This window comes from Exophiala xenobiotica (assembly GCF_000835505.1).
Source record: "Exophiala xenobiotica strain CBS 118157 unplaced genomic scaffold supercont1.6, whole genome shotgun sequence".
NCBI classification, from domain to species: domain Eukaryota; kingdom Fungi; phylum Ascomycota; class Eurotiomycetes; order Chaetothyriales; family Herpotrichiellaceae; genus Exophiala; species Exophiala xenobiotica.
Genome location: NW_013562489.1, coordinates 3228660 through 3251533, shown reverse-complemented (window position 1 = coordinate 3251533; position 22874 = coordinate 3228660). Strand labels below are relative to the sequence as shown.

At 51.8% G+C, this 22874-nt stretch overlaps 11 protein-coding genes across 12 annotated transcripts; 5 read left to right on the top strand and 6 right to left on the bottom strand.

The window, feature by feature from the left end:
* Positions 1-10: 10 nt before the first annotated feature.
* On the bottom strand, positions 11-4680 carry PV05_10474. 2 transcript variants are annotated; one of them, XM_013456918.1, is made up of 2 exons: positions 4291-4680; positions 11-4239 (listed from the first exon to the last, which is right to left on the bottom strand). In XM_013456918.1, exons 1-2 carry the CDS (start codon positions 4501-4503, stop codon positions 73-75), a joined length of 4380 nt encoding a protein of 1459 aa, XP_013312372.1. In that variant the 5' UTR covers positions 4504-4680; the 3' UTR covers positions 11-72. The 2 variants fall into 2 exon arrangements, with proteins under 2 accessions (XP_013312372.1, XP_013312373.1); XM_013456919.1 differs by having other exon boundaries at positions 11-4680.
* A 149-nt stretch (positions 4681-4829) lies between these two features.
* On the top strand, positions 4830-6646 carry PV05_10473 (uncharacterized protein). The gene is made up of 6 exons (XM_013456917.1): positions 4830-4983; positions 5034-5062; positions 5114-5128; positions 5186-5210; positions 5440-5761; positions 5833-6646. The coding sequence occupies exons 1-6, from the start codon at positions 4955-4957 to the stop codon at positions 6526-6528; spliced, it is 1116 nt and encodes a 371-aa protein (XP_013312371.1). The 5' UTR covers positions 4830-4954; the 3' UTR covers positions 6529-6646.
* On the bottom strand, positions 6599-8058 carry PV05_10472 (uncharacterized protein). The gene has a single exon (XM_013456916.1). The coding sequence runs from the start codon at positions 7929-7931 to the stop codon at positions 6654-6656; it is 1278 nt and encodes a 425-aa protein (XP_013312370.1). The 5' UTR covers positions 7932-8058; the 3' UTR covers positions 6599-6653.
* A 291-nt stretch (positions 8059-8349) lies between these two features.
* On the bottom strand, positions 8350-10047 carry PV05_10471 (uncharacterized protein; the record flags this gene model as incomplete). Its single annotated transcript, XM_013456915.1, has 1 exon — positions 8350-10047. The coding sequence occupies one exon, from the start codon at positions 10045-10047 to the stop codon at positions 8350-8352; it is 1698 nt and encodes a 565-aa protein (XP_013312369.1).
* A 504-nt stretch (positions 10048-10551) lies between these two features.
* On the top strand, positions 10552-13818 carry PV05_10469 (uncharacterized protein). Its single transcript, XM_013456913.1, has one exon. It carries the CDS (start codon positions 10577-10579, stop codon positions 12620-12622), a length of 2046 nt encoding a protein of 681 aa, XP_013312367.1. The 5' UTR covers positions 10552-10576; the 3' UTR covers positions 12623-13818.
* Positions 12989-13708, bottom strand: PV05_10470 (uncharacterized protein; the record flags this gene model as incomplete). Its single annotated transcript, XM_013456914.1, has 3 exons — positions 12989-13012; positions 13054-13148; positions 13195-13708. 3 exons carry the CDS (start codon positions 13706-13708, stop codon positions 12989-12991), a joined length of 633 nt encoding a protein of 210 aa, XP_013312368.1.
* A 1094-nt stretch (positions 13819-14912) lies between the features above and the next one.
* PV05_10468 (uncharacterized protein) lies at positions 14913-16273 on the top strand (the record flags this gene model as incomplete). Its single annotated transcript, XM_013456912.1, has 2 exons — positions 14913-15417; positions 15477-16273. 2 exons carry the CDS (start codon positions 14913-14915, stop codon positions 16199-16201), a joined length of 1230 nt encoding a protein of 409 aa, XP_013312366.1. The 3' UTR covers positions 16202-16273.
* Positions 16274-16630: 357 nt separating this feature from the next.
* Positions 16631-17257, bottom strand: PV05_10467 (uncharacterized protein; the record flags this gene model as incomplete). The annotated part of the gene is made up of 2 exons (XM_013456911.1): positions 16631-16837; positions 16886-17257. 2 exons carry the CDS (start codon positions 17255-17257, stop codon positions 16631-16633), a joined length of 579 nt encoding a protein of 192 aa, XP_013312365.1.
* A 12-nt stretch (positions 17258-17269) lies between these two features.
* PV05_10466 (uncharacterized protein) lies at positions 17270-17866 on the bottom strand (the record flags this gene model as incomplete). The annotated part of the gene is made up of 2 exons (XM_013456910.1): positions 17270-17686; positions 17735-17866. 2 exons carry the CDS (start codon positions 17864-17866, stop codon positions 17270-17272), a joined length of 549 nt encoding a protein of 182 aa, XP_013312364.1.
* An 843-nt stretch (positions 17867-18709) lies between these two features.
* On the top strand, positions 18710-20522 carry PV05_10465 (uncharacterized protein). The gene has a single exon (XM_013456909.1). The coding sequence runs from the start codon at positions 18950-18952 to the stop codon at positions 20123-20125; it is 1176 nt and encodes a 391-aa protein (XP_013312363.1). The 5' UTR covers positions 18710-18949; the 3' UTR covers positions 20126-20522.
* A 1631-nt stretch (positions 20523-22153) lies between these two features.
* Positions 22154-22788, top strand: PV05_10464 (uncharacterized protein; the record flags this gene model as incomplete). The annotated part of the gene is made up of 3 exons (XM_013456908.1): positions 22154-22494; positions 22574-22659; positions 22753-22788. The coding sequence occupies exons 1-3, from the start codon at positions 22329-22331 to the stop codon at positions 22786-22788; spliced, it is 288 nt and encodes a 95-aa protein (XP_013312362.1). The 5' UTR covers positions 22154-22328.
* Positions 22789-22874: the final 86 nt, after the last annotated feature.

Below are 22874 nucleotides of genomic sequence, written 5' to 3'. Positions count from 1 at the left end.
GTCGGACGTTCAACAACAAAACAACAGAGCGATGAAAAGAGCACTTTTTCATTCGAAATACACAATGCAAAACTACTTGATCTTCGCCATGTTTAGGCGCAAAAAGCCCACCAACTCCACCGGCTTGACCTCGTACTCTGAGCGGGAGGGGCTTCTCACCTTCAACCCTCTCTCCCCAGCCCCTCCCCTCACTATGACCAACCAGTAGTTGGCATTCTCGCCCCGGTAAGCTCTTTCCAGCTCCTCGAGGGAGCGGAACTCCTCTGACAGCTCGGCACTGAGGCCGGCAGCCCACAACGACGACACCACCTCCACGCACGCGCTTCTCAGCGTGCTTGGATCGAAGCTGGTGACCAGGATGTCACCGTACCTCGGCAACGGCTTGGTCTCGGCCGCGCCGGCGTGTCTGCCAGCTTTCTGGTGGCCCTTCGCTTGGCCCCGAACGTAGGCGATCAAGTCCAGTATATTGAGGCGGAAGCCGACAGCGCGAGTCGAGCCCTTGTCAGACTTGGTCTGGTATTCTTGGATGAGTGCGTCGTACCGGCCACCCACGGCCAACAGCTTTCGGTGGACCTTCTCCATGCATTGGAAGAGCAGACTACCGCGGTAGAGGTGCTCGCTGTTGTTTCGAAGCGGAGCGACAAGGACCTGCGTCTGTACGTTCATCTGCTTGAGTAGATGCACAAGCTCGTCGAGGCGCGCAAAAAGGGATAGAGCCTGGTTGAGATGGTCGCCGTGTCCAAATAGCTGCATGAACTTGGTCCGCACTCGGTCGAGGTCGCCAACGACATTGAATCGTGACAGGTCAGTCACACAGGTCTCTGCAACGTTGATCGCCGTGCTGCGGAGGCGTTCGCGCACCTTTTCCCAGTTGCCATCGCTGGTGGACAGGTATGACAAAGCCTGCTTGACTTTGGGAACGTCATTTGGCTTGATGCGGCAGTAGTCGAGGACGAGGTCGAGCAGGTCGGCGTGAGTGATGTAGATGATCCATTCACGAGCAGCCAGAGCTGGAAATTCATGCAGGATTTCGTCCAAGACCTTGATGGTTTCGGCCTCCTTGAGAGACAAATCCCTGGCGCTATGAGAAACGAAATCAAAGTCCACTTCTGGAACTTGTCGGGGTTGATTCCCGGGTCCGGTAGCACGATAGACGAATCCGAAGCAATAGGTCTTGGAGTAATTGCATGCAGTCTGTCCGAGCGTGCGAGCGAACGGGTGAGTCAGGTCTTCGGGTAATTGCACAACCAAGCCAGAGGGGTCGAGAAAGACGGCCGGGTTGATGGTAAATCCAGCCTTGGGAACGATTCCTTGTCTAGGTGTCTCAATGGCGCCGTGTTTCCGGAAGATGGTCTTTAGTTGATCTGTGGTAGAGATCCACAGCATAGGGTCGACGGAGACCATGCTCTCTCCAGATCGGTCTTCCCACGCCAGGCTAGCTATGGGGTCATTAGGCTTGTGGAAAAGCTTGTTGACTAGACCTTGGTACCCTTCAGGACTCTGTTCGGCCAATCGGTCGATAAAACGTTGGAACTTCACCTCTTCCAAGGGTTCAGGGATCATTCCACTGTCCAGCAACTCTCTTGCGGTCGGTCTGTACCGTTGATCAACATTCACCAGCCGCGTGATGATCTCGCCTTGTTTTTGATGGATTTCTTCATCGAAAAATTCCGGCAGTTGGGGTGGCTCCCTCGTCAGGCCTTCAAGAAGGAAGATTCTCTCGGTCTGTGTTTTCAAGGGGTAGCACATCTCGAAGAACATGACTCCGAGCGAGTACATGTCGGCTCTACCATCATATTTGTGTCCGCGATTCAAGAGTTCAGGAGCAGTGTAGCCTTTGGTGCCGACGCCGGTGGAGTTCGTAATGGTCATGCCCGGGGCGGACACATGTGATCTCGACACAGTCTGTCCCGCAGTCGCAAGTCCAAAGTCACCAATCTTGGGGTTGTCATGAGAGTCTAGGAATATGTTTTCGGGTTTGAGATCGCGGTGCACGACACCCTGGGCGTGGACGTAGGCAAGTCCTTCGACGATGCGGCGAAATAAACTCCAGACGGCGTTGACATCCGCAGAGAGACCATCTTTTAGCCGATTCAATAGAGTCTTTCCTTCGCACAATTCCATTTGAATGTACAAGGTCGACTTCCGGTTTGGCGGAGTGCGAGATCGTACTTGGACAACTGAGTTTGATGGAGATTCAGTGCTGTCGAAAGGGTTGTCAGTGTCGCCCATTAGCCCTGGGCTTGTTGGGTTTCGGTTTGCAAAAGGGTCTTCATCTTCTTCGACTTCCTGACGATCGGGTTCTGGGTCTTGATCGAACGGGCTCTCATCGTAGCCGTCTTGGTCGTCAACGGATGGAGGATCTTGGTATCCAAATAGATTGCCGTCGTCGCTGCTATCATATTCTGGGCCTTGATTCCGATAGACCGAAGGTTCCATGAAGTCGTGACCAGTGCTGACAGCAGGGGCCTGTTGCAGCGATCGAGTTGGAAGTCGTCTCTGAGGCACGCCCTCAACGTGTTCTGCATCCTCTCTTTCGACCCAAGAGTTGTAGTATCTCACAATGTAAGGATGATTTAGTCGAGCAAGCAAGGTCACTTCGGCCAGGATTTCTTCCAGCTCTTTCTCTGAAGTGCTTTCGATCTTCTTGACTGCGTAGAATTGCCCGTCTAGTTTCAGGCGTGCTCGGTAGACATTCCCAAACCCTCCTTTGCCGATCTTTTCAACCTCTTCGAATTCGTTGTGGTACCGTGAAACAAGTCTGTCGCTGTACCGTCTGCGTCGGCTGGGAGTGCTAGGCATATTTGGATCAAGACTTCGAAATATCGGCTCACGTTCTTCGAAAAAGAACGCCTTTCTAGTCAGCTCGAATGCAGTTGGTCGCCTCTCTGGCTGGATCTGGAACATCTCCTCCAATAATCTCCACACGTTTGTCTCGAAGTCGCACTCAGCGAGTACTCGGCCTGGGGAGGTGTACATTTCCTTGACATCTTTGTCGACAGCCATTTGCAGGATGATCACTCCAAGCTCCCAGATACAAGTCTTGCTCGTTCTTTGGGGTCTGCTGGAGTTGAGTTCGGGAGCCATCCACAATGGTAGGTCTTGGTCGGAAGGTTCGGACAAATTATGAGCTGCCAAAACAAGATCGCGGAGCTGAGTGCCATAACCATCGGCCAGCTTGACCGTAATACCTCCGCTAGCCGAGCGGAACAGCATCACATTCCCAGTGTGTACCGCAGGATGGACGTAACCCTGTTGGTCGAAGAAGAGTAATGCATCAGCCAGCTGACGAGCCCATGAGCGAATTCTTGCAGCATTCAGAGCCCCAACTATGCCTAGAAGGTCAGATAGTGAGCCCTGTTCAGCATATTCTGATAAGATGGCGAGCTTCCACTCTCCAACGCCGTTGCCAAGGTCGACATGCTCGATTTTGTAGTTGATCAACTCGACGACGTTCGGATGACGGTGCTCTCTTGACGACTCCAGATCCTGTTCGACGGTTTCCATGCATTTCTGGAGTTGAGCTTTCGGTGCAACAGTCTCCGGGAGATAGATGATCTTGAGGAGAAGTTGAGGCGCTTGTACTTTGTCGGTGTCAACTCGTGGAGCTACAATCATCACCTTCTTGTCCGTCCGCTTCAGGATGACTGATCTTCCGACGACGGCTTTGAATTTGAAAGGTGCGGAGGTGGCTATGTCTCGTGAGGTCATGGACTGGTCGAATCGGATAGGATCTTCGGGGACGTCGTAGAGGTCTGCATTCTCTTCGCCAGTGACTTTCCGAGAGAGCGTTGTTTTCAAACGGCGTTGTTTTTCGTTTACGACCTGGGATTCCAACAGTATTCCCTGCTTCTCAGCTTCTTCGGCTTGTCGTCTTCGAGCATTTTCTTCTTGTTCCTCAAGCTGTTTCTTAGTACGCGCTTCTTTGACAGCACGCTCTTCCTCAAGGCTGAGCTCCGCTTTCTTGGCAGCCTTGTCAAGACTGACTTCCGTAAGAAAATCCATAGTGGCGCTGATGACCTCGTAGACAGACTCGCTGCCTTGATGTTGACGTGGATACGTAGCCGTAATATGTTCGATTTTCCGTCTTATTTGCGGATCTTTCGGTTGGACCTCGACGATGTCGATTTTTGGCAAAACCTTTGGATAGTCGTGTGGAAACTCAAAGACCAGTTTGGCGAAGTAGTCACGGTCTTGGAGAGGTCCGATTCTGACTTGGAAGGCTAAGTTTTCTGTCTTCTGTCGCGGTGTCAGATCGGAAAAGACCAGGAATCCGGGGGATCTCTTCACCTGCCAGGCATCCTTTCGCCCGCGGATTCTCTCGAACTCATCAGGATAAATTGCTCTCGTAGTCAAGAACTCATTGCGTTGAACTTCTGGATACTCTGCAACCTCTTCCTCGAATCCACGCTGAGACCGCCCAAATGATGGTGGAGGTGGGAGCAGTGGATCTGGATTTGGATCCTGCGGTGCAGGGATTTTGTTTTTCTTGCGTGCAGGCATCTTGAAATTTCAGATCCGCAGAGGGCTCTGATGTCGTCTGCTTGTTCTGCGTTTGTCTTGTGAAGCTTGGCAAGATACCCCGACAACGAGGGGTATATGTACCTAGGCAGTCGCAGCAAGAGCCGCAACCACCTATATCATGTTGATTCTATCATTGTCGTCGGTCTTTGTTGTTGTTTTGGGACAATGGAGAAGGAGCAGAAGTGGTTGTCTTGACTCACTGACAAGCAAAGCCTCGTTCCGCCAAGAGATACACGGAACGGAACTACAAATGGCCGACGAGCCGACTTTCAATCTTCAACTTGGTGATTCAGTGCCTCTCTTACCATAAACCACCCACTTGCTTCCTTTACAGATTGCTCCCATCTCCTCTCTTTCAACAAGGAACCCTTATCCATCCTTGTTGTCCGACCACTGCACCTCGAGCGACCCTCAGGTCAGGTCCGTCAAGATGGTGAATATCACGGAGAAGATCAAAGAGTATGACCCTCTCTGCGACACAGTATATCTGCCTTCTGACCCCAGTCCAGGATCGAGGCCGAAATGGCCCGAACTCAAAGTGCGTTTCTGCGTCTTATCGTATGGGGGTAGGGGTACTGACGGGATGCAGAGAACAAAGCCACAGGTTCGTGACCGACGGCCTCGGAATCTTGTCTCACAGACTCTGACTAATGACAATCAGAATATCACCTTGGTCTGCTGAAAGGGTACGTGATATTATTGGACTAGGTCGTTGTATTCGTTACACCCGTCGAAAAGGTTGCAAGGAAGGAAGACATCAATAGCCATTGCATCCGGCCTGCCACGTGACACAGCCTCATCACGTGGAATGGCACGTCGTTGGCCTGAATTGCACATAACAGGGTTGCACATCTGGCCGCTATGATGGGGACAATGGCTTTCAGGTTCAAGACTGAAGCTAATCCGGTGCTACAGCAAACTCGCACGATTACGAGCTCAACTTCTCGAGCCCGGTCCCGGCGCCGGCTCAGGGGGAGGAGCAGGCTTTGATGTCTCCAAGTCTGGTGATGCCCGAATAGCCCTCGTCGGCTTCCCTTCAGTCGGCAAATCCACCTTCCTATCCAAGATCACAAAGACCAAATCCGAAGTGGCAGCTTACTCGTTCACAACACTGACGGCCATTCCCGGCGTGCTCGAGTACGGCGGCGCAGAAATACAAATTCTAGATTTACCGGGTATCATCGAAGGTGCCTCAGAGGGCAAAGGACGAGGTCGACAAGTCATCAGTGCTGCGAAGGTGCGTGGGGCTGGATTGAAACGAAGTAGTGCCACCATCGCGATAACTTATCTGACTCATCTAACATTCAGACATCCGACCTAATTCTGATGGTCCTGGACGCCACCAAACGCGCGGAACAACGCGCCCTTCTCGAAGCAGAACTGGAAGCGGTCGGCATCCGTCTAAACCGAGAACCACCGAACATCTATCTTAAACCGAAGAAAGCGGGCGGCATGAAAATCACATTCCAGGCACCACCCAAAAACATCGATGAGAAAATGGTCTACAACATCCTGCGTGATTACAAGATGCTCAACTGCGAAGTGCTGGTCCGCGACGAGAACGTTACGGTCGACGACTTTATCGACGTGATCATGAAAGACCACCGCAAGTACATTCGGTGTTTGTACGTGTACAACAAAATCGACAGCGTCACCGTGGATTATCTGGACGAACTAGCCCGCGAGCCTCATACGGTCGTCATGTCGTGCGAGCTGGATCTTGGTGTCGAGGACGTTGTCGAGCGGTGTTGGCAGGAGTTGAGACTCATGCGGCTGTACACCAAACGGCAGGGTGCGGAGCCGGATTTCAGTGAGGCGCTCATCGTGCGGAGCAATAGCACAATTGAAGATGTGTGCGACCAGATCCACCGGACGTTGAAGGAGACGTTCAAGTATGCGCTCGTGTGGGGCGCCAGTGCGAAGCATATCCCACAGCGGGTAGGTCTGTCGCATGTTGTGGCAGATGAGGATGTGGTGCAGGTGGTTAGTGCCTGGAAAGCGTGAGGCGTGACGGTGCTAAGTCAGTGTTTTTCGAGCTACGGAACGAGGACCGTTGTAGGACAAGATCTGAAATGTGCGAGCTTGGCGATATATTACAATTCATCTTGGTTCTGACAATCAGTGGATGCCTACCTGAGTGCTCTCCTTGGATCCAAGCTGTTCACGTTCGCACTGATGGCCTTGCCGTCGAAGACAAATTCGCTCATCAGTTTTCCCGTAGCTGGCCCATTCTGAATACCCCAACATGTATGCCCAGCGGCAAGATACACTCCTTTCGTGTTTGTGAGCCCGACCAACGGCCCAGATCCCGTCTCGACCTGGGGCAAGTAGCAAGCCTGTCGGACCAAGACTTCACCGTCACGCATTTCGTCGGAGAAACTGGCGCAGTAGTCCACGATATCCTGACAGCGCGAGTCGTCGACCTGTACGTCTGCAGTAGATTTCGGCAGTGGCACGAGGTGATCTCCTTCTCCGCAAGCGTACAATTCGTTGTTTGGCCGAGCGTAGATTTCCGGACTGACATGCATGGCCCTCGACTTGACGCCCTCCTTGAAATTTTTGGGGAGTGCCAGCTGCGTGAACAGGCAGTATCCGGAGACAGGCCTTGTAGGACGAATGGTGACACTGTGTGCTCGAAGTGCACCGATCGGCGAGCCTGGCCAGACAGTCTTTGTCCACGGGCCGGCAGTGACGATCACATCTGTTGCGGGTAGAGAATGTTGGGAGCCTGTTGATTTTCCGGTGTACTTGACAGTATGCTCCCCTGAGGGCGAAGTCTCGATCTTGTCGACACTGCCAATGATGACCTTCGCTCCTTTTTCCTCGGCAAGCGAGGCCATTGATGTAGTAAATTGATATGGGTGCACCTGCGCCGTATCCTTAGGCGAGCCCATACTATCGTAGCCTTGCACGCATTCTTCAGCTACCCAGTCGAGGTCGTCCGGCATACCCATTTTGCGCAAGTTGGAGTACGAGTCTTTGCTTCGCTTCTGGAGACTCACGTTGCCATCGCTCGATACGTCTGGTCTATGCAAGCCTCTGATATCTTCATTCTTGGAGTCCCCGTTCTTAGTGATCTGCGGTTGATTGGAGACATGTCGGCCGATCAGGTCGATTTGGCCCACACCGACACCACGATATCCCCAGCGTTCAGCACCACCGTGCTCTTTCGCCAATTCGGCATGTAGCTTGAAACTCAGTGGCACTAGGCATGACGGATAAGCCCACAGCGCCAACAGACCGCCTGCTTTTCCGGAGGCGCCGCTGGCTATTGATGTAGCTTCGATGAGATGGATCGAGTGCTGCTCCGGGCTGTATTTGGGGTGGCGTGTGAGGAAGTATGCTGTCGTTGAACCGATTATGCCTCCCCCAATGATAACGATATTCTTCTTCTCCGTGTCGGCCATTGTGATGTGACGAGAAGACTGGCCAGTGACCAGACAGCGGAGGAGTGAATGTGCAATCTTGTCAGTTGATACTCGATGCAGTAGGGACGCTGATGATGCCAATGGACGTCTTTTCAATCCGAGATTGATAGCATCATAGTTGGTACTAGTATTTCCGAATCACGGTGGCGATGACTTCAACTTCAACTTCATATTCTCATTCAGGTAGGTCAGCCGAGAGAAGATACACGCGACGCTATTCAGCATTCCGTTTGTAGCTCCTTGATGCTACGTCCGGATTTCACAATGCTTGCCTATGCCTACTGAGAATAGCCATACGTAGAGGGTACACCATCTAGTTAATACCTACCCAGGTATCATTCCCTTCCGCCTGCTTCCCGTGATACCTGGTAGGTACCGTACCCGGGTGCCACATTACTCAGGTATTTTCGCTGCTTTCCCAAAACCCAGCCACGTCACTCTCCTTGGGTGCAATTAGTTCGCATATGGAAATAATCTCCAAAGTGGAAAAATGTAGAAATGATTTGGACGATACGTCTGAGTGCAGGTCGTCCCAGTCTATACGACAGGTATTAATCTCTCTTGTGAGAGCATCCTCCACAATCATTGAAAGTTGGATCTCGATTTCCAGCGATGGTTGGTAAGGCTGACGAGTCATGTCTGGCTCAATAAAATGCTCAATCTTTATTGTGCGATCATTGTCGGGGCTCCAGCGTACCATGACGGATGGCAATCTTCCAAGAGAGCACAAAAGTAAAGCGCCAGATTTCTTTTCTAGCTGATTGCAGTCTCGAGCATAGGTGAATTGCTTGATTTGGCCATTCAGCAGCCTCACCCGGAGAAAGTCTTTGCGTTTCATGTGATATAGATTCTTCATCAGGCTTCCTGATACATTTACTTGGATAACGTCTTCGTATGCCTCGACCTCCGGTTGCAGGACGTTGTCGTCTGTGGTAAGAATTATAAAAGGCTTGAAGGAGAGGTGGCAGCCCTTCAACTGCATGGCTGCGGCCCTGTTGAGGGGTAATCTTTGTTCGAACCTAAGGCTGGTGATAGACAGAGCTTTTATCAAAGCAGCTGCAGCTGATAAGTTTAGGCCCTGCCGATGGGTTGCGTCCTGAGTGCCTTCTTCTTCAAGGTATTGCAGTGCTCTAACAGCTACCTCTTCGTTAGAAGACGTATAGTCAATCTCAAGTCGTCGACTGGGATCGAGCAGACCCACCAAGCCGAACACATAGTCTCGCGGATCGGTACAACGTTTCCAGTGGAATTCTTCTATAAGTCTGCCTAGAGAATTTCTTGTGGGGAAATCTTGCATGTCCCCCTTATTTGGACTGAGGCGTGTTATGGGATGGTGATCCAGTAAGGCGGTTCCAGAATTCCTGATATTTGGATCCCGTTGCCTCGCAATCCATGAAAGATAACCTGGTTTTGAGTTTTCGCGAGCCGCTTTGTACATTGCACGTAAGCAATCTTTATCCAGCAGAGCCTTGCCGAAAACAATGCATGCATTTTGCGCAAGTGCAGTTTCTTGGACGATCCAAAGCCTTTCCCAATACGAATTGTACACGATACTCATGATCTGGTTTTCCAGGGACCGAGATCTAGGGTCTGAATAGCCTAGGACATCGATCCAGGCATCCCAGTCTTTTGGAGGGAGATTTTCAATGCTGTCCTGTAGACTGTCTGTTCCTGGAGTAAGAAGGTATGTCTGTAGACTCGTTGATCCAAGCCAGATCAATACTCTGGTCGCTTTTTGGAAGATTTGCGCCATCTTGGCCACCTGCTGGCTCTTTTCCTGTTCATCATTTTGATTGATACAGATGCTGTCGATCCATAGTCTTGACCTCGTCAACTCGTGGTCACGTAGATGTTTCAAGCAGCGCCATATGTTGTCACGCAATCTCAGCGTCTTGCCGTCTACGATAATATGGCGCTCAGGCGATTGTGATCCCCACATATAGGATACAGCCTCGTACCGACCCTCTACTTCGTTGATTGAAACAAGCTCTAGCTTAAGATGAATTCTTTTCCTGTCCTGTCTGGGAATAATGCTGAAGAGACGAATCTGAGAGGGATCGTCTATTCGGTGGTAGTGATATCTCTGGCTGGTCATCTTGAGAAAAGCCAAATTGACACGAGCTGGTTAATCGTGGATCTGAGCAAGACGCAGCATGTAATATACTGTACGTAAGTTGTAACCTAGATGTGTGGCACGCTCGAGCGTGCACTAAATTCACAAAGATTTCAAGTTAACAATCATTTTTTGCTTGCGCTAGGAGCATACTGGAGGCGTGGCGATCACAGGTAATGATCACGACGGCGCCAACGTGGCGGACTCTGATTCGCGCTGTGGCCTGCAAGAACTTGTGTCTAGCAAGCGAATATTGTGCATTGGTCCCAAACAAAAGTCCCCGCGCCTGATGCTGGAACATCAAGATGGGCCAGTGTGGCCAGTCTAGTCACAAAGAACCAAAGGCGATGAGGCCGTCGCGACAACCAACAGCACAAGAGGCTTGTTTGGTCCGCAGTAGCCGACGATGGACTTGAATTAGTAATCAGGCCTGTATCATAACTCCCGAGCCCCCCTTGCTCCCCATTCATCACAATGTACGTCCATTGCAGGCCACAAGCACGATGGTGAAATGGCTCGAGGAAGACCGAGAAATGTCGTGCCGCCATGCCGCTACTGCGACAAGCAATTCCAGCGGCGCGAGCATTTGGTGCGACATGAACGCACGCATACGAGCGAGAGACCATTCGTCTGCCAGTGTGGGCAATGTTTTACCAGACAGGACCTTCTGAAGCGTCATGTCAGGTTATCACACGCTCAACACTCCCACCCTTTACCAGGTCATGCTTCGGATGAGCACAGCCTGACTGATTTCCAGCCTGACGATGTAGCCATCCAAGAATCTGACCTCCTCTTCGATCCAGAGCTCTTCACGCAAGATATGCTGCCGCCCACACTATTCGACTTCGACACGAGTTTGTCGCTCACTTACGCTCAACCTCCGCAAACGAGCAGCTTTCCTCACTTCAGTTCTAGGCTCCCATACTTGGAGGATGCCCAGCCCGCCGATACTGATGACGACGATACTGGCGGAGCCATCAAGGAGCACGCCGACGTTGTGCCATGGTCTTTCTCCGACTCCGCCTACGAAGGCTTTTGTCTTGATATCGCGTCCTATTCGGAGGCGCTGCCACCGGGTTGGAAATTGCCATCCCGGAACGCCTTGAGTCGGAACCTGGAATCATACTTTCGCTGTTTCCAAGAACATCTTCCATTTATCCACTCTGCAACATTTTCAGTCGCAAAGACAGACATCGATTTACTGATGGCCGCAGCTGCTTTTGGTGCTCTATACCGGTTTGAGAAGGCCTGTGCTCACGATTTATACTCCATGGCAAAAGCCATAATGTTGGAGAAGACACGCTGTCAAGACCTTCAATTAGGTACTGAGCTGCTGTCAGACAACGATCATTCGCGCCTGGACGCAAGGAACCATCTTGCAAAAATACAAACACTGAATCTTCTCATCGACTATGCGTCTTGGGCCAGCAAAGAGATTCTAGCAGACGCGCTGTCCATGACCGACCAGCTAGTCAGGCTCGTGAAGCTAAATGGGATGTCTGAATTGGAACAGCAGCAACCTGTAGAGGATCAGCTTACAGACGCCACCGCTGTGGAACGATCTTGGTGTGGTTGGGTCGCTGCTGAAGAGCGAAGGAGAACCTTGCTATCTGCCTACGTGCTTCTCAATCTGCACAGTATTGCTTTCGACAGAGCTCCGCAGTTGTTGAATCGCGAGGTCTGTCTCTTCTTGCCAAGCTGCGTGGAGCTGTGGAAGGCCCCCAACTCAACACAATGGCGTCGGAGCAGTTCCCAGCATCAGCTTCAATTCCAGGAATCCCTGCGGTCACTTTTCGACGGCACCGTTTCTCCAGTATCTTCGTTCGCGAACTATGTGCTCATTCATGGTTTGCTTCAACAAATAGGCGTTGACCACTGTGGAGCCATGGGAAAGTCTCTGCAGCCAGACACTGTTGCAGCTTTTGAGACAGCATTACGCGCATGGCAATCGTCTTGGGAACTCACTCATGAAGCTACACTGGATCCGCTATCGGGCAAGGGGCCACTCGGACTAAACGCAGCTGCACTCCTCCGTCTGGCCTATATTCGTTTAAACTCGAAGCTGAGGCCATGCCGGATCCTGCTATCAAGAGATCCTTTGTATCTCAGGAGCGAAAAACAACATTTTGACAGATCTATTCAGTTGGATCGAGCTGTTCTCCACGCTGCACATGCTCTGAGTATACCAGTGCGTCTGGGCATTGAGTTGATTACCCATACCTGTATCCCCTTTCGGAGCGTCGAACATTCGCTCAGCAGCCTCGAGTGCGCATTACTGCTCAACCAGTGGCTTCAAATGGTTGCGATGGTCGTTAGATCTCATGGGCTCGGTGAATTGCGCAAGACCGAGCGAAAACTCCTGGACATCGTCACAGGGATCATTAAAGAGACATCCTTGGCAGACACGCTGGATATCTCCGAAGACAGCGCATCACAATACCACCGGATGGGAACAACGACTTCAAAGCTATGGGCTCAAATCTTTCGGGGTGTGCATGTTCTTGAGATCGATGAAGTCATCGGCTCCGGCCTCCAACTTCTTGCAGACGCTACTTAGCCCAAGTTGATACACACTTTGCCAATGTGCTGGCCAGATGCTACATATCTCAAAGCCTCGATAATATCCTCACGATTGAATCCAAACGTCTTGTCCACCGGCACGGGCAGGTTACGGTTTCCCACGAATTGCACAGCCTCTTCAAGCTGCTGCTTCGATCCGCCCAAGATGCCATGAAGGGTGGCGCCCTTGGAAATTGCCAGTATCGTCACGTCAGGCACCCCGTCTTGGGGTATACTCGTCAAGAACCCGACCAAGGAAATGGTGCCTCCCATAGTGACACACTCAAGACTCTGCTGGATTGTGCCAATACCGCCATTTTCTATGACATGGTCGGCCCCTTGACAATTGGTGATGCGCATCACCTCAGCAGCCCAATTGGGATGAGTCCTGTAATTGATAGTGTGGTCAACACCGTATTTAGCCCTCACTTTCTCGAGCTTTTCGTCGCTTGACGACGTAAGAATCGTGGTCGCACCAGCAGCTCTTGCGAAGATGAGAGCGGTCAAGGCAACGCCTCCCGTGCCTGCGATTGTAAGTTGCTGTCCTTTTCTCGGGTCTATCGTTCATACCTTGAATGAGGACTGTCTGGCCTGGTTTCAATGGCACGTAGCCATAAAAACAATTCCAAATAGTTGTTCCCGTCCCCACCAAAGCAGCCCATTCGCTGAAGGTGTGAGGTGATTTGGGCAGCTTGATCACCGTGTGGGCCGGGAGTACGATATATTCTCTGAGTACGCCATCTTTGCCTCCGCCGAGCGTGTTACGGTCCTCTTTCACTGGACCATACAGCGCCGAGGAACTAATGGGTGCGACAATGTTGTCACCGATAAAAATATCCTCGACTTGGCTGCTAACCCCGACGACCTCACCAGCCATATCGGAGCAAGGAATGACCTGGTCCTTGACCATGAGGGGGTACTTGTCATGCGCAATGGCGATGTCGCGATAGTTGATGGAAACACTGCGAATCTTCACGAGGACTTCGTAATCGCCAATGGTTGGAATGGGCTCTTTGAACGCCTGCAGCCCATCAAAGCCATTTCTCGAAGTCAGCCGGAAGACTGTCTGCGTCTGGGGAGGCATGTTCGACGGGATGAAAGATTTTGATTAATGCCAATATGCTATGAATCGGAAAAGAAGGATTGATCAAGTTTCAAAGCTGAGCCTTGCTGTAGATCAGGAGGAGGAAAAGGGAGGAGGCAACAGTTCCTTTATATACTTTCCCTACCCAGTCCTGAAAATGAGGCGCTCAGACGAATTTAGGATGTGGACTTCAAGCCAGTTCAGTCATTGCCAATTTGTCATCCGAAGACGAATACCTTTCGGCAAGCGTGTGTTGAGTTATGGTCTTTGGGGTAGAAATTGAGTCGCTCCCGAATGACACCAGAAGAACGGGATCCTCATTCCATGCAAGCGGTAGACTGCTGCCTATCGACATCAAAAGCTGTCTAACACCTGATGGACTGATACTCGTCATTACTCAAGGAGAAATATGTCCTCTACCACATCTCGGCGCCGCATTGGTGGACTTTCCACTCCAGTCCATCACTCCACAATTTCTACCCCAACAGCGCCGGTGAGCGAAGAAAATTGGACCACTTCCTCTCTCGAATTTGAATCCCCTGGGCGATGTCTATTCTGCACAAGGGCGTGACTGAAGGAGGGCGGCTCTATCCTACCTCAGCAGAGCAACACTCTCCAAACCTAAGTGGTTTCCTGAGTGGTCAGCAGTGGGTGTCGCTTCGGTGGCCTCGTAGCCTCGTCGACGCCTCTCCACAGGCAAGGCTGTGACATCCTGCCAAAGGCCGCAAGAGCGAGGCTGTGACCAGTCCTCACCACGCGAACGTGTCCACGGCCGACATCGTTCCATCGATCTGTAGGCCCATAGTGTCGAAACGCTTAGCTGTCAATAGACTACTAGTGTGTAGTGAATTTCCTTCCCAGACCTTTTTGATTATATTGTCGCTGTTCATGCCGGCGGTCGACTTAGTGAGTGCTTAATAATCCCTTGACGTCTTCACCCCGGCATGAACATCGAACGTCTGACATGTCGAAAGCAGGGCGTGCATCCAACTCCTCGATGAATAGAGACTTGAAGAATACCTGACGTTGAATCAGTGAACCCCGCCACCGAAGCTATGAAAAGCTTCGCCATGCCGCACCTGAATCTGAACCTGAACCTACGTGTAACTTGTTGAACTGAGGCGTCGCTTGTTGATCACTCTGAAAAGACTACTCTACCTTGAGGTTCTTACACCTCACCCATCTAGAAAGCCACCAAGTCACCATGTCGTTCAATAACTTCGACACACTCCCTCACGGCGCATCGAAATCCATCAAGCCATTCAAAGTCGACATCCCACAACAAGACCTCGACAGTCTCACCACACTCCTAAAACTATCCCCCCTTCCACCTCCCACATACGAGAACTCCCTGCCCGAAGGAGGAGAACCTCGCCTCGGTGTCCGCCGCGACTGGCTCTCGACGGCAAAAAGGTACTGGGAAACGGAATTCGACTGGCGAAAATGCGAAAAGCATATAAATTCCTTCCCACACTTCAAAGCACCCATCTCCATTCCCATCCACGCTGCTGATGACAACGAGCTGGGCGACCGCGGCCGCGACCGGGGCAATAGGGGCGACTCCGAGTTCGAAATCCATTTCGTCGCCCTCTTCTCTCAACGACACGATGCCATCCCCATACTCCTCCTACACGGCTGGCCCGGCAGCTTTCTCGACTCCTCCCGATCCTCGACCATCTCCGTTCGCAGTACACACCCGGGACACTACCGTACCACATCATCGTGCCCAGCCTGCCGGGCTACACATTCTCCTCACCGCCACCATCAGACAAAAACTTCCGCCCAGACGACGCCGCGCGGGTCTTCGACACACTCGCCGCCACCACGCTGGGCTTCAAGTCGTACATGGTCCAAGGCGGCGACCTGGGCGGACGCATTGCTCGGATCATCGCAGCGACCTACCCTAGTTGCAAAGCCGTCCATCTGAATACGCACCCCATGCCCGCTCCCGCTCCCGATGAGCTGAAAGAACGAAGTCCAATCACCGACACCGAACAAGCCGGCCTCGAAAGGCACGCGTTCTTCCTACACAACGGCACAGCCTACGCCTTCGAGCACGCCACCCGGCCCGCGACCATCGGCGCCGTCCTCTCAAGCAGCCCGCTCGCCCTCCTATCCTGGATCGGCGAGAAATTCCTCGATTGGACAGACGAACCTCACCCGCCGCTGGACGTCATTCTCGAATCCGTCACGCTGTACTGGCTGACGAACTGCGCCGCCACGAGTCTATACTCGTACCGTGCATTTTACGGGCCCAACGCGGATAGTCACGGCTCGAAGAAATGGCACATCTTCGACAAATCGCTCGGTTACTCGTGGTTTCCTAAGGAGCTAAACCCAATCCCGCGCGCATGGATCGAGACGACCGGCTATCTTGTGTTTTATAGGCAGCATGAGAAGGGAGGGCATTTTGCGGCGCTGGAGAGGCCGGAGGAGCTGTGGGCGGATATTGACGAGTTTGCGCAGAGTGTGAAAGACGTGTTTCAAAAGTGATTGACTGATCACCCGCGGGTGTTGTGGGAACTAGGAGATTTGACAAGCAAGATACTAGGTAGCTAATTTACTATACTCTGATAACAGACCTCCTCGGGCCTTGATGGCATGGATGGTGCTAGCTACATGGCACGGAGTTGAGGTTGATTTACCACTGCCAGTCCAAACACGTCTGAGACATGTAGCCTCATGTTCAGACCACCAATCTTCTCTCAGCGTCTCGCACAATCGCACACCAAACAACTCTCGCAGTTCGGATCTCTCGTCGACAGGAAGCCATATCCAAGTTAGTCCTGCCTTGGATGAGTTCAAGCAAACACTCGGAGCCGGCACCAGTCATGGTCAATCAAGTTTTATGCCATCGCACCTCATGCGACGTACAGTATTTCCAAGCTTCACCATTCGAACATTCTCCATTGCGGACATTCATCACGACCGTAAATGCCAACCTCTGATTGTTTCCGGGTCTACATTAACATCAAGGTATTCAGATACACGGTCCCACCACCACAGTCTTTCCATGTTCAGTTCTGAAGATTGCGTGTCATTTGGCAGGAAAAGTTCTTTCAAGTCACCCACGTATCCGTCCTCTTCCCAAACGAGGCGTCGGATGAGCGGACTGTTCAGCACGACAGCCTGCAAACGTATTAGGAAATCTTCTGTGATACATGTATCTGAGCGTACCTTGAAGCCCCCATACGCGTCCTTCATGGCCCCATCAGGCTTCAAATCTGGACCCGAACCTCTCTTGAAGATGTCAATGAAGTATTCGTGACATACTGCGTTTATCACTTCTTCCCCATCCTCCTCCTCCCATATCCGCTGTTCGACGATCGGTCCGCGCCATGGGCGCCAGTACGCCTTTCGCATTTGAGGATGGAATTGGGTCACCGCTGCAGCCGTGGTCAACAATCCGCGGAGGCCTTGGTATATCTTTCTAGCAGACTCTTGGAGGAATTCTGCACTCGTCGTCTTCCACCTCAAACTCGTATAGCTAGTTGTAAGTGTGAGTTGTTTGAGATTGAGCAGATACGGACACAAGACCTTAAGGAACATAGCTGTGTACCATCAATTCGGCCAGAGCGACGGAGGTCTCCCACCGAACGGAACGCCGAGAGCCACCTTCTTCATTCTGTGAGCACCCGTCTTGAGGACGCCGCCTTCGGGGCCTGTTTCAAAATCCGTGAGGAACGTTCTGATTACCCCCGCTTTGTGGAAGAAAAATATATTTTCGCCGTATAGAATTTCCAAACCCTCTTCGGCAGCCTTCTTGTTCAACCGCAGAATGCTCGTCACATTCTTCACCCCAATAGCTGAACTCTTGTTGCGATACCATTCTTCTACGTACTCGTCCGTTTCGTTGGAGGATTTATAGACTTCGGAGTCTTTGACGAGCAGATATCGGAAAATATGTAGCCTGAGCTCCGTGGGAAGCCCCATGAGCTGCAGCTTGGGATCGTCAGAGGGACCAGATACTTCTGCGGGCTTTCAGCCTTAGTACAGCGGGTCAGTGACAGATCTGATGAGACTTACATGCACGGTCTTCTCGACTGTTGGCGGGTCGCACGGGATTACGTTTGCTTGTCCAGGAGGAGGAATAGCTATTGTCGCATCCGCAGCAGGAATAAAGTCGTCGTGGCCCAGCCAGGCTGTGTCGCTTGCCATCCTGATATACTGACTTGTCGCGATGGGTGGGTTGGACAGTGGTCGAAGGAAAAGGGTGGTCGAAACTAGGTACGAGTCGGCATTGCGGTGCTGTCTTCCTTTTATAGCTTGCTAAAGTTCCGCCGGTTGCATGGACAATCGAAGGCATCACCATTCACAGCGGCTCTCAAGCTTGTAAACAACGGTTGGTGAGCTCATTCATGACTGATCAGATCTGTGTCATTTGGTAGAGTCTTCACTCTGGTTCAGATTCACTTAACGTCGGCTTTCCCCAGCCACGTAGCTGGAATCTGCCTCAACATTACACCAAGGGATGGCAAGATCCATTGCAGATAGCCAGTGATCAGAATTGATTCACTGACTTGCGTACTCACGAAGGTAATCCACGCCATTTGGCTGGATTGAAGAATCATTCGAACGATCACTTATTGGAAGGTAGCAGCTTGGACGCAATTCCAATACAGAAAAGGGAGTGGAAAGCGTTTACCATTTCCAAGACTCAAACGTTCGGTCATTCCTGGCAAGTACCAGCAATTTGGTAGTGTTGAGGAAGGAGCTTCGGGGTGCTTGAAGGTTTCTCAGGCGAACATGGAAAGAGGTGAGGTCCAAGGAATCTAAATGAGGTCGATGGGCTTTACAGTAATGAGGTCCATGCCCATTGTTTTGAGAGAATTCCGCGTTTATAATGCCTCTTTTGTTATTGGTTAAAGGCCTCGCTAAGCACTTACAAGCTTCGACCGGGTTTGGACTTCGTTCCGGGGATTCACCGCGCCCAAAGAGTCCGTAATTGGCTGATCAGGTAAGGGTTCACCTACCCAAGGTAGGTACTGTAGGAGACCTATCATGCTATGCCTCGTACAAGCTGGTGCGATGCCAGAGGTACCCTCCCTTGCCTCCTCTGAATAATGCTTGACTCAGCTCAGACCTCACCCGTACTTACCAGATCTGCTGCCACGGCTTGAAACCAATCGCAACAGTCAGGCCACTAATCACTCCAGCAGAAATACGGCCAGGTTATTGACGAAAAGATCAAATCCACTCATCTCTCTCAACAGACTTGGTAAGCCGATTCATACCGATGGCATGAATCCCAAAACGCTCGGTAGAATATTCTACAGCAAATCCTGGAGCCGCTCTTCTCCGACCCTCGATGTGAAGCTCTCCGCTACAAGAAGACGACGAGGTACGTTTAATCTACACGACAACCATCGGCAACGAGCATTATCAAGCCAGCCGAGCCGTTCATTTCGTGAGCTGCTTCGGGGAACAACTACCCTCGCACCATCCGCACGATCTATAAGCAGATCCATAATGAGTGGCCGCGTCCCAATTGAGTCACAGCGCGTCGACGCCCCATTAACTGCCTCAGCAACGTTCCTGGTGTTGACGATCAACCCGGATCCGAGCGCCATAAAAACCGTCCGCTCCGTCCTCTCCAGCGTCGACGACTTGACCAAGAACGTCGCCTTCCGCGACCTCCAGGCCCTATTCGCCTGTACCGTTGGCATCGGTAGCGACGCATGGGACCAAGTGACTGGCCTCCCTCGCCCGGCTGAACTCCACCCATTCAAGGAAGTCAAAGGCAAAGTCCACACCGCCGTGTCGACACCGGGTGATCTCCTCTTCCACATCCGCTCACAGCGGCGCGATCTCTGCTTCGAGTTTGAGCGGCAAGTCATGGAACTGCTGGGCGACGCTGTCTCCGTGGTCGACGAGACGGTTGGGTTCCGCTACTTCGATGCGCGCGACCTTTTGGGCTTCGTTGACGGCACGGCGAACCCAGTCGGTCCAGCCGTCAACGCTTCCATCGTAGTCGCCGAAGAAGACCCCGGATCCGCAGGTGGCAGCTACATCGTCGTGCAAAAGTATTTGCACGACATGAAACGATGGCGCGGCCTGTCTACGGAAGCTCAGGAGTCCATCATCGGCCGCACCAAGCTGGACAACATTGAGCTCGACGACGCGGATGAGGGGATGCAAATGTCACACAAATCGCTCGCTACCATTGAGGACGAGAGCGGTGAGCACGATATTCTCCGCGACAATATGCCGTTTGGCTCGCCGGGCTCGAAGGAGTTTGGGACGTATTTCATCGGGTACTCAAGGAAGTTGTGGGTGACTGAGAAGATGCTCGAGAGGATGTTTATTGGGAACCCTCCTGGACTGCATGATAGGATCCTTGACTACTCGACAGCCGTGACAGGGACGACGTTTTTTGCGCCGGCTGCGAATGTGCTGGCCGGTCTTGGTGACGACTGATTTTGGCTTTCCATGAAACGACCTACATGTTGTGATATGCGGTACTGATGGCTAGTGGGATAGGATACCAACTATTTTGAGCACAACAATGCCCCTAGGGTCCAACATTAGCCTGCTACCTGTTTTTAGCACCAGCAGTGCCAGGCCTTAGCCCGTCCAGCCATGTGCGTAGTCATGAAAGTGTTCTTGGGCAATTGTTGGGTGGTTGCTAGCTCGTATGGCTTGTTACATTCATCGTCTGGCTGAGCAGGAAAGAAGAGGCGATTTTCTGGTGCAAGAGCAGGCGATTAAGCTGCATGCCTGCATGGAAAAGGCATGCGACTACTGTACTACTCGAAGCGACTTGTGATCGGCACGATAGCCGTATGTGCAGCCCTACTCGTAGATTTCTCTTAGCAATAGTTGGAACCTGTCGAGCTGAAAACAATGCACATCATCTTGCGCAGGAACTGTTATTGGAAGAGAGGAGGTGTTGGGCGTTGTCGATCTGCTGCTACGGTAGGGACTACTGGTATGAGTAGGATGATCGTAGGTAGTAACATTGAACGTGGCATTATTGCTCGTACTATGTACTCACTACTAGTAGGCGACTCTCATCCAACGCTCTCCAGTGGTCTGTCCGTCGTATTCTAATTCGAGGTGAGTGACCGTTGCCAGCAGGATCATCAGTGTGGATGATGTTGCATTGTTGCATTCAAAACGATGAAAGACGGGAGACGCGGGAATTGCCATTTTCTCATTGCTATTGTTGCTATTGTTGCTATTATTGCTGGTACTCTGCTTTTCCATTCAAGTTCAATTTCACGGAGCGCACGGAAGGGTGTTTCGCATTGCCTTGGAATGTTGGACTGGTCGTCGTGGCTTGCGACTTCGCTTAACCATGACTGACATCATTCACGACCTACGAGAAAAGGAGAAAAAAGATGGCTCAAGCGGAAGTGCTTGATCAGCCGCCTCGCACCAGGCCCTACACCCTACACGACCTAGATCATTTCGGTAAGAATTGCTCGCCCGGCAATTCCTCCATCAGCTTCTGGCAAAGTTGTCGATCGTTGCATGATGTCTCACGCGGCAGCCACAGGGACACAACGTCTTCTCCACGATGATCGACGTCAGTCGAGGATCAATGCAAGGAACAACCCTGGTATATGAGAATTGCCTCGAACGCCCACTGGTCCGATTGCTCAATACTATATCTCCTGGCGCTTCGACCGTCATTTCTCGCATTATTCTTTCTCCATTACAGCTAGCGACAACAGCCACAGCCACAAACCAGCCGAACTTCATTTTATCCTGCCGTGCCCGCCTAGCAATGGCGGTGACCCTCAAAGTTTCACCAAGGCTTGACAAGGACATGGACAGTATCGCTAAAGCCCTATGATGTCGCACAAGCAATGCGCATGTCGAGGGCATCCCCATGTGATCTCCGAAGCCGTTTGATGATCATCAATACGCGTTCCCTTTCCGGGCGTGTTTGCCCGGTCGTACTCAAAGTCATAAAAAGTGAGTTTGTTTCAAGCCCCGAGACTCTCAAGTCCTTCGCAAATGCCATGACCATGGTAGGGGACGGCACAGGGAAATTCGCCCCAGCCTCGCAACCGTCATTGGTGGAGGACTGCCGCTATTGGGCCTCCACTGCGCAATTACCATCTCTGCTCATGAAAGTGCATTCTCAATAATGGACCAAGGCCGGCTTGTCCCCTGTGACTGACGAGGACACCTTCTCCTTCGCGAAGCGATCGCCGCAGGTACAAGCCCGCTAAGAGCAGTGACGTCGATCATCGAATTGCAGGGTCCTGGGGTTGGAGCCTCGTCAGAACATCATCCACGTCGTCCCTGTTGTTGGCGAACTATTGCCATGAGCCTGGCGATACTCGTACTGACCGGGCTGGAATGATCGTCATTATCTCAGGGGTACTGAGCTGAACGACGCGCAGATCCTGGTTCGAATGTCTCAATGACGAGGAAGTCTACTCGTACAAGAGCTTGCTTGCTGGAGGTTCGTGTAATGGACCTAAAGGTATAAAGTCGAGAAAGAATACCTCGAGAATTCAAGCCCTTCAAGCTCTTCATCCTCAGCAACAGACAAAGGCACAAATCTTCAACCTCTCTTCTTCTGCCTCTCAGAACTTCCAGACTTCACTCCTACCAACTACATCACTCGTTCCAAAAGAACCTTCCAAGACTCCCCTCAACAATCACAATGCATTTCTCCACCATCGCTGTCGTCCTTGCTGGCGCAACCGCCGCTGTGGCAACTGCCATCCCAGCGCTCAAGGAGCGTCAGTCCACCCTCTGCACAGGAAGCTACAGCCCCGTCTGCTGCGCCACCGACGTCCTAGGTCTCGCTGACCTTGATTGCGCTCCTCGTAAGTTCTTGTCTCCAGTGCTATGCTATGCTGTGCGCAACGTATCCAAGAAGACACTGACATGTTTGCCCGCGAACAGCTCCGTCCACTCCCACCGACTCAGCCGACTTCACCAGCATCTGCTCGGCCATCGGACAGCAAGCTCAGTGCTGCTTGTTGCCTATTGTAAGTTCAAGTCTTCAATATTCATACGCCTCACCCTTTGACTCATCGGATTTTGCCAAGTGGGACGGTGACTAACATGACATCTCTCTCCAGCTCGAGCAAGGACTCATCTGCACCACACCCATCTAAATGACTCTGAAAGCTTGAGTCGTTCCATGAGATATTGGATCGATGGCAAGGGCACAGACAGGAAGGTCAACACCCAATAACTCCTT

Coding starts and splice junctions, on each gene's coding strand:
- PV05_10472 (XM_013456916.1), bottom strand. CDS start 7,931: ATGGCCGACACGGAGAAGAAGAATATCGTTATCATTGGGGGAGGCATA.
- PV05_10465 (XM_013456909.1), top strand. CDS start 18,950: ATGAATCCCAAAACGCTCGGTAGAATATTCTACAGCAAATCCTGGAGC.
- PV05_10469 (XM_013456913.1), top strand. CDS start 10,577: ATGGCTCGAGGAAGACCGAGAAATGTCGTGCCGCCATGCCGCTACTGC.
- PV05_10473 (XM_013456917.1), top strand. CDS start 4,955: ATGGTGAATATCACGGAGAAGATCAAAGA. Junction 4,984..5,033: donor ATCACGGAGAAGATCAAAGA/GTATGACCCTCT, acceptor ACCCCAGTCCAG/GATCGAGGCCGAAATGGCCC. Junction 5,211..5,439: donor CACCTTGGTCTGCTGAAAGG/GTACGTGATATT, acceptor CCGGTGCTACAG/CAAACTCGCACGATTACGAG.
- PV05_10474 (XM_013456919.1), bottom strand. CDS start 4,503: ATGCCTGCACGCAAGAAAAACAAAATCCCTGCACCGCAGGATCCAAAT.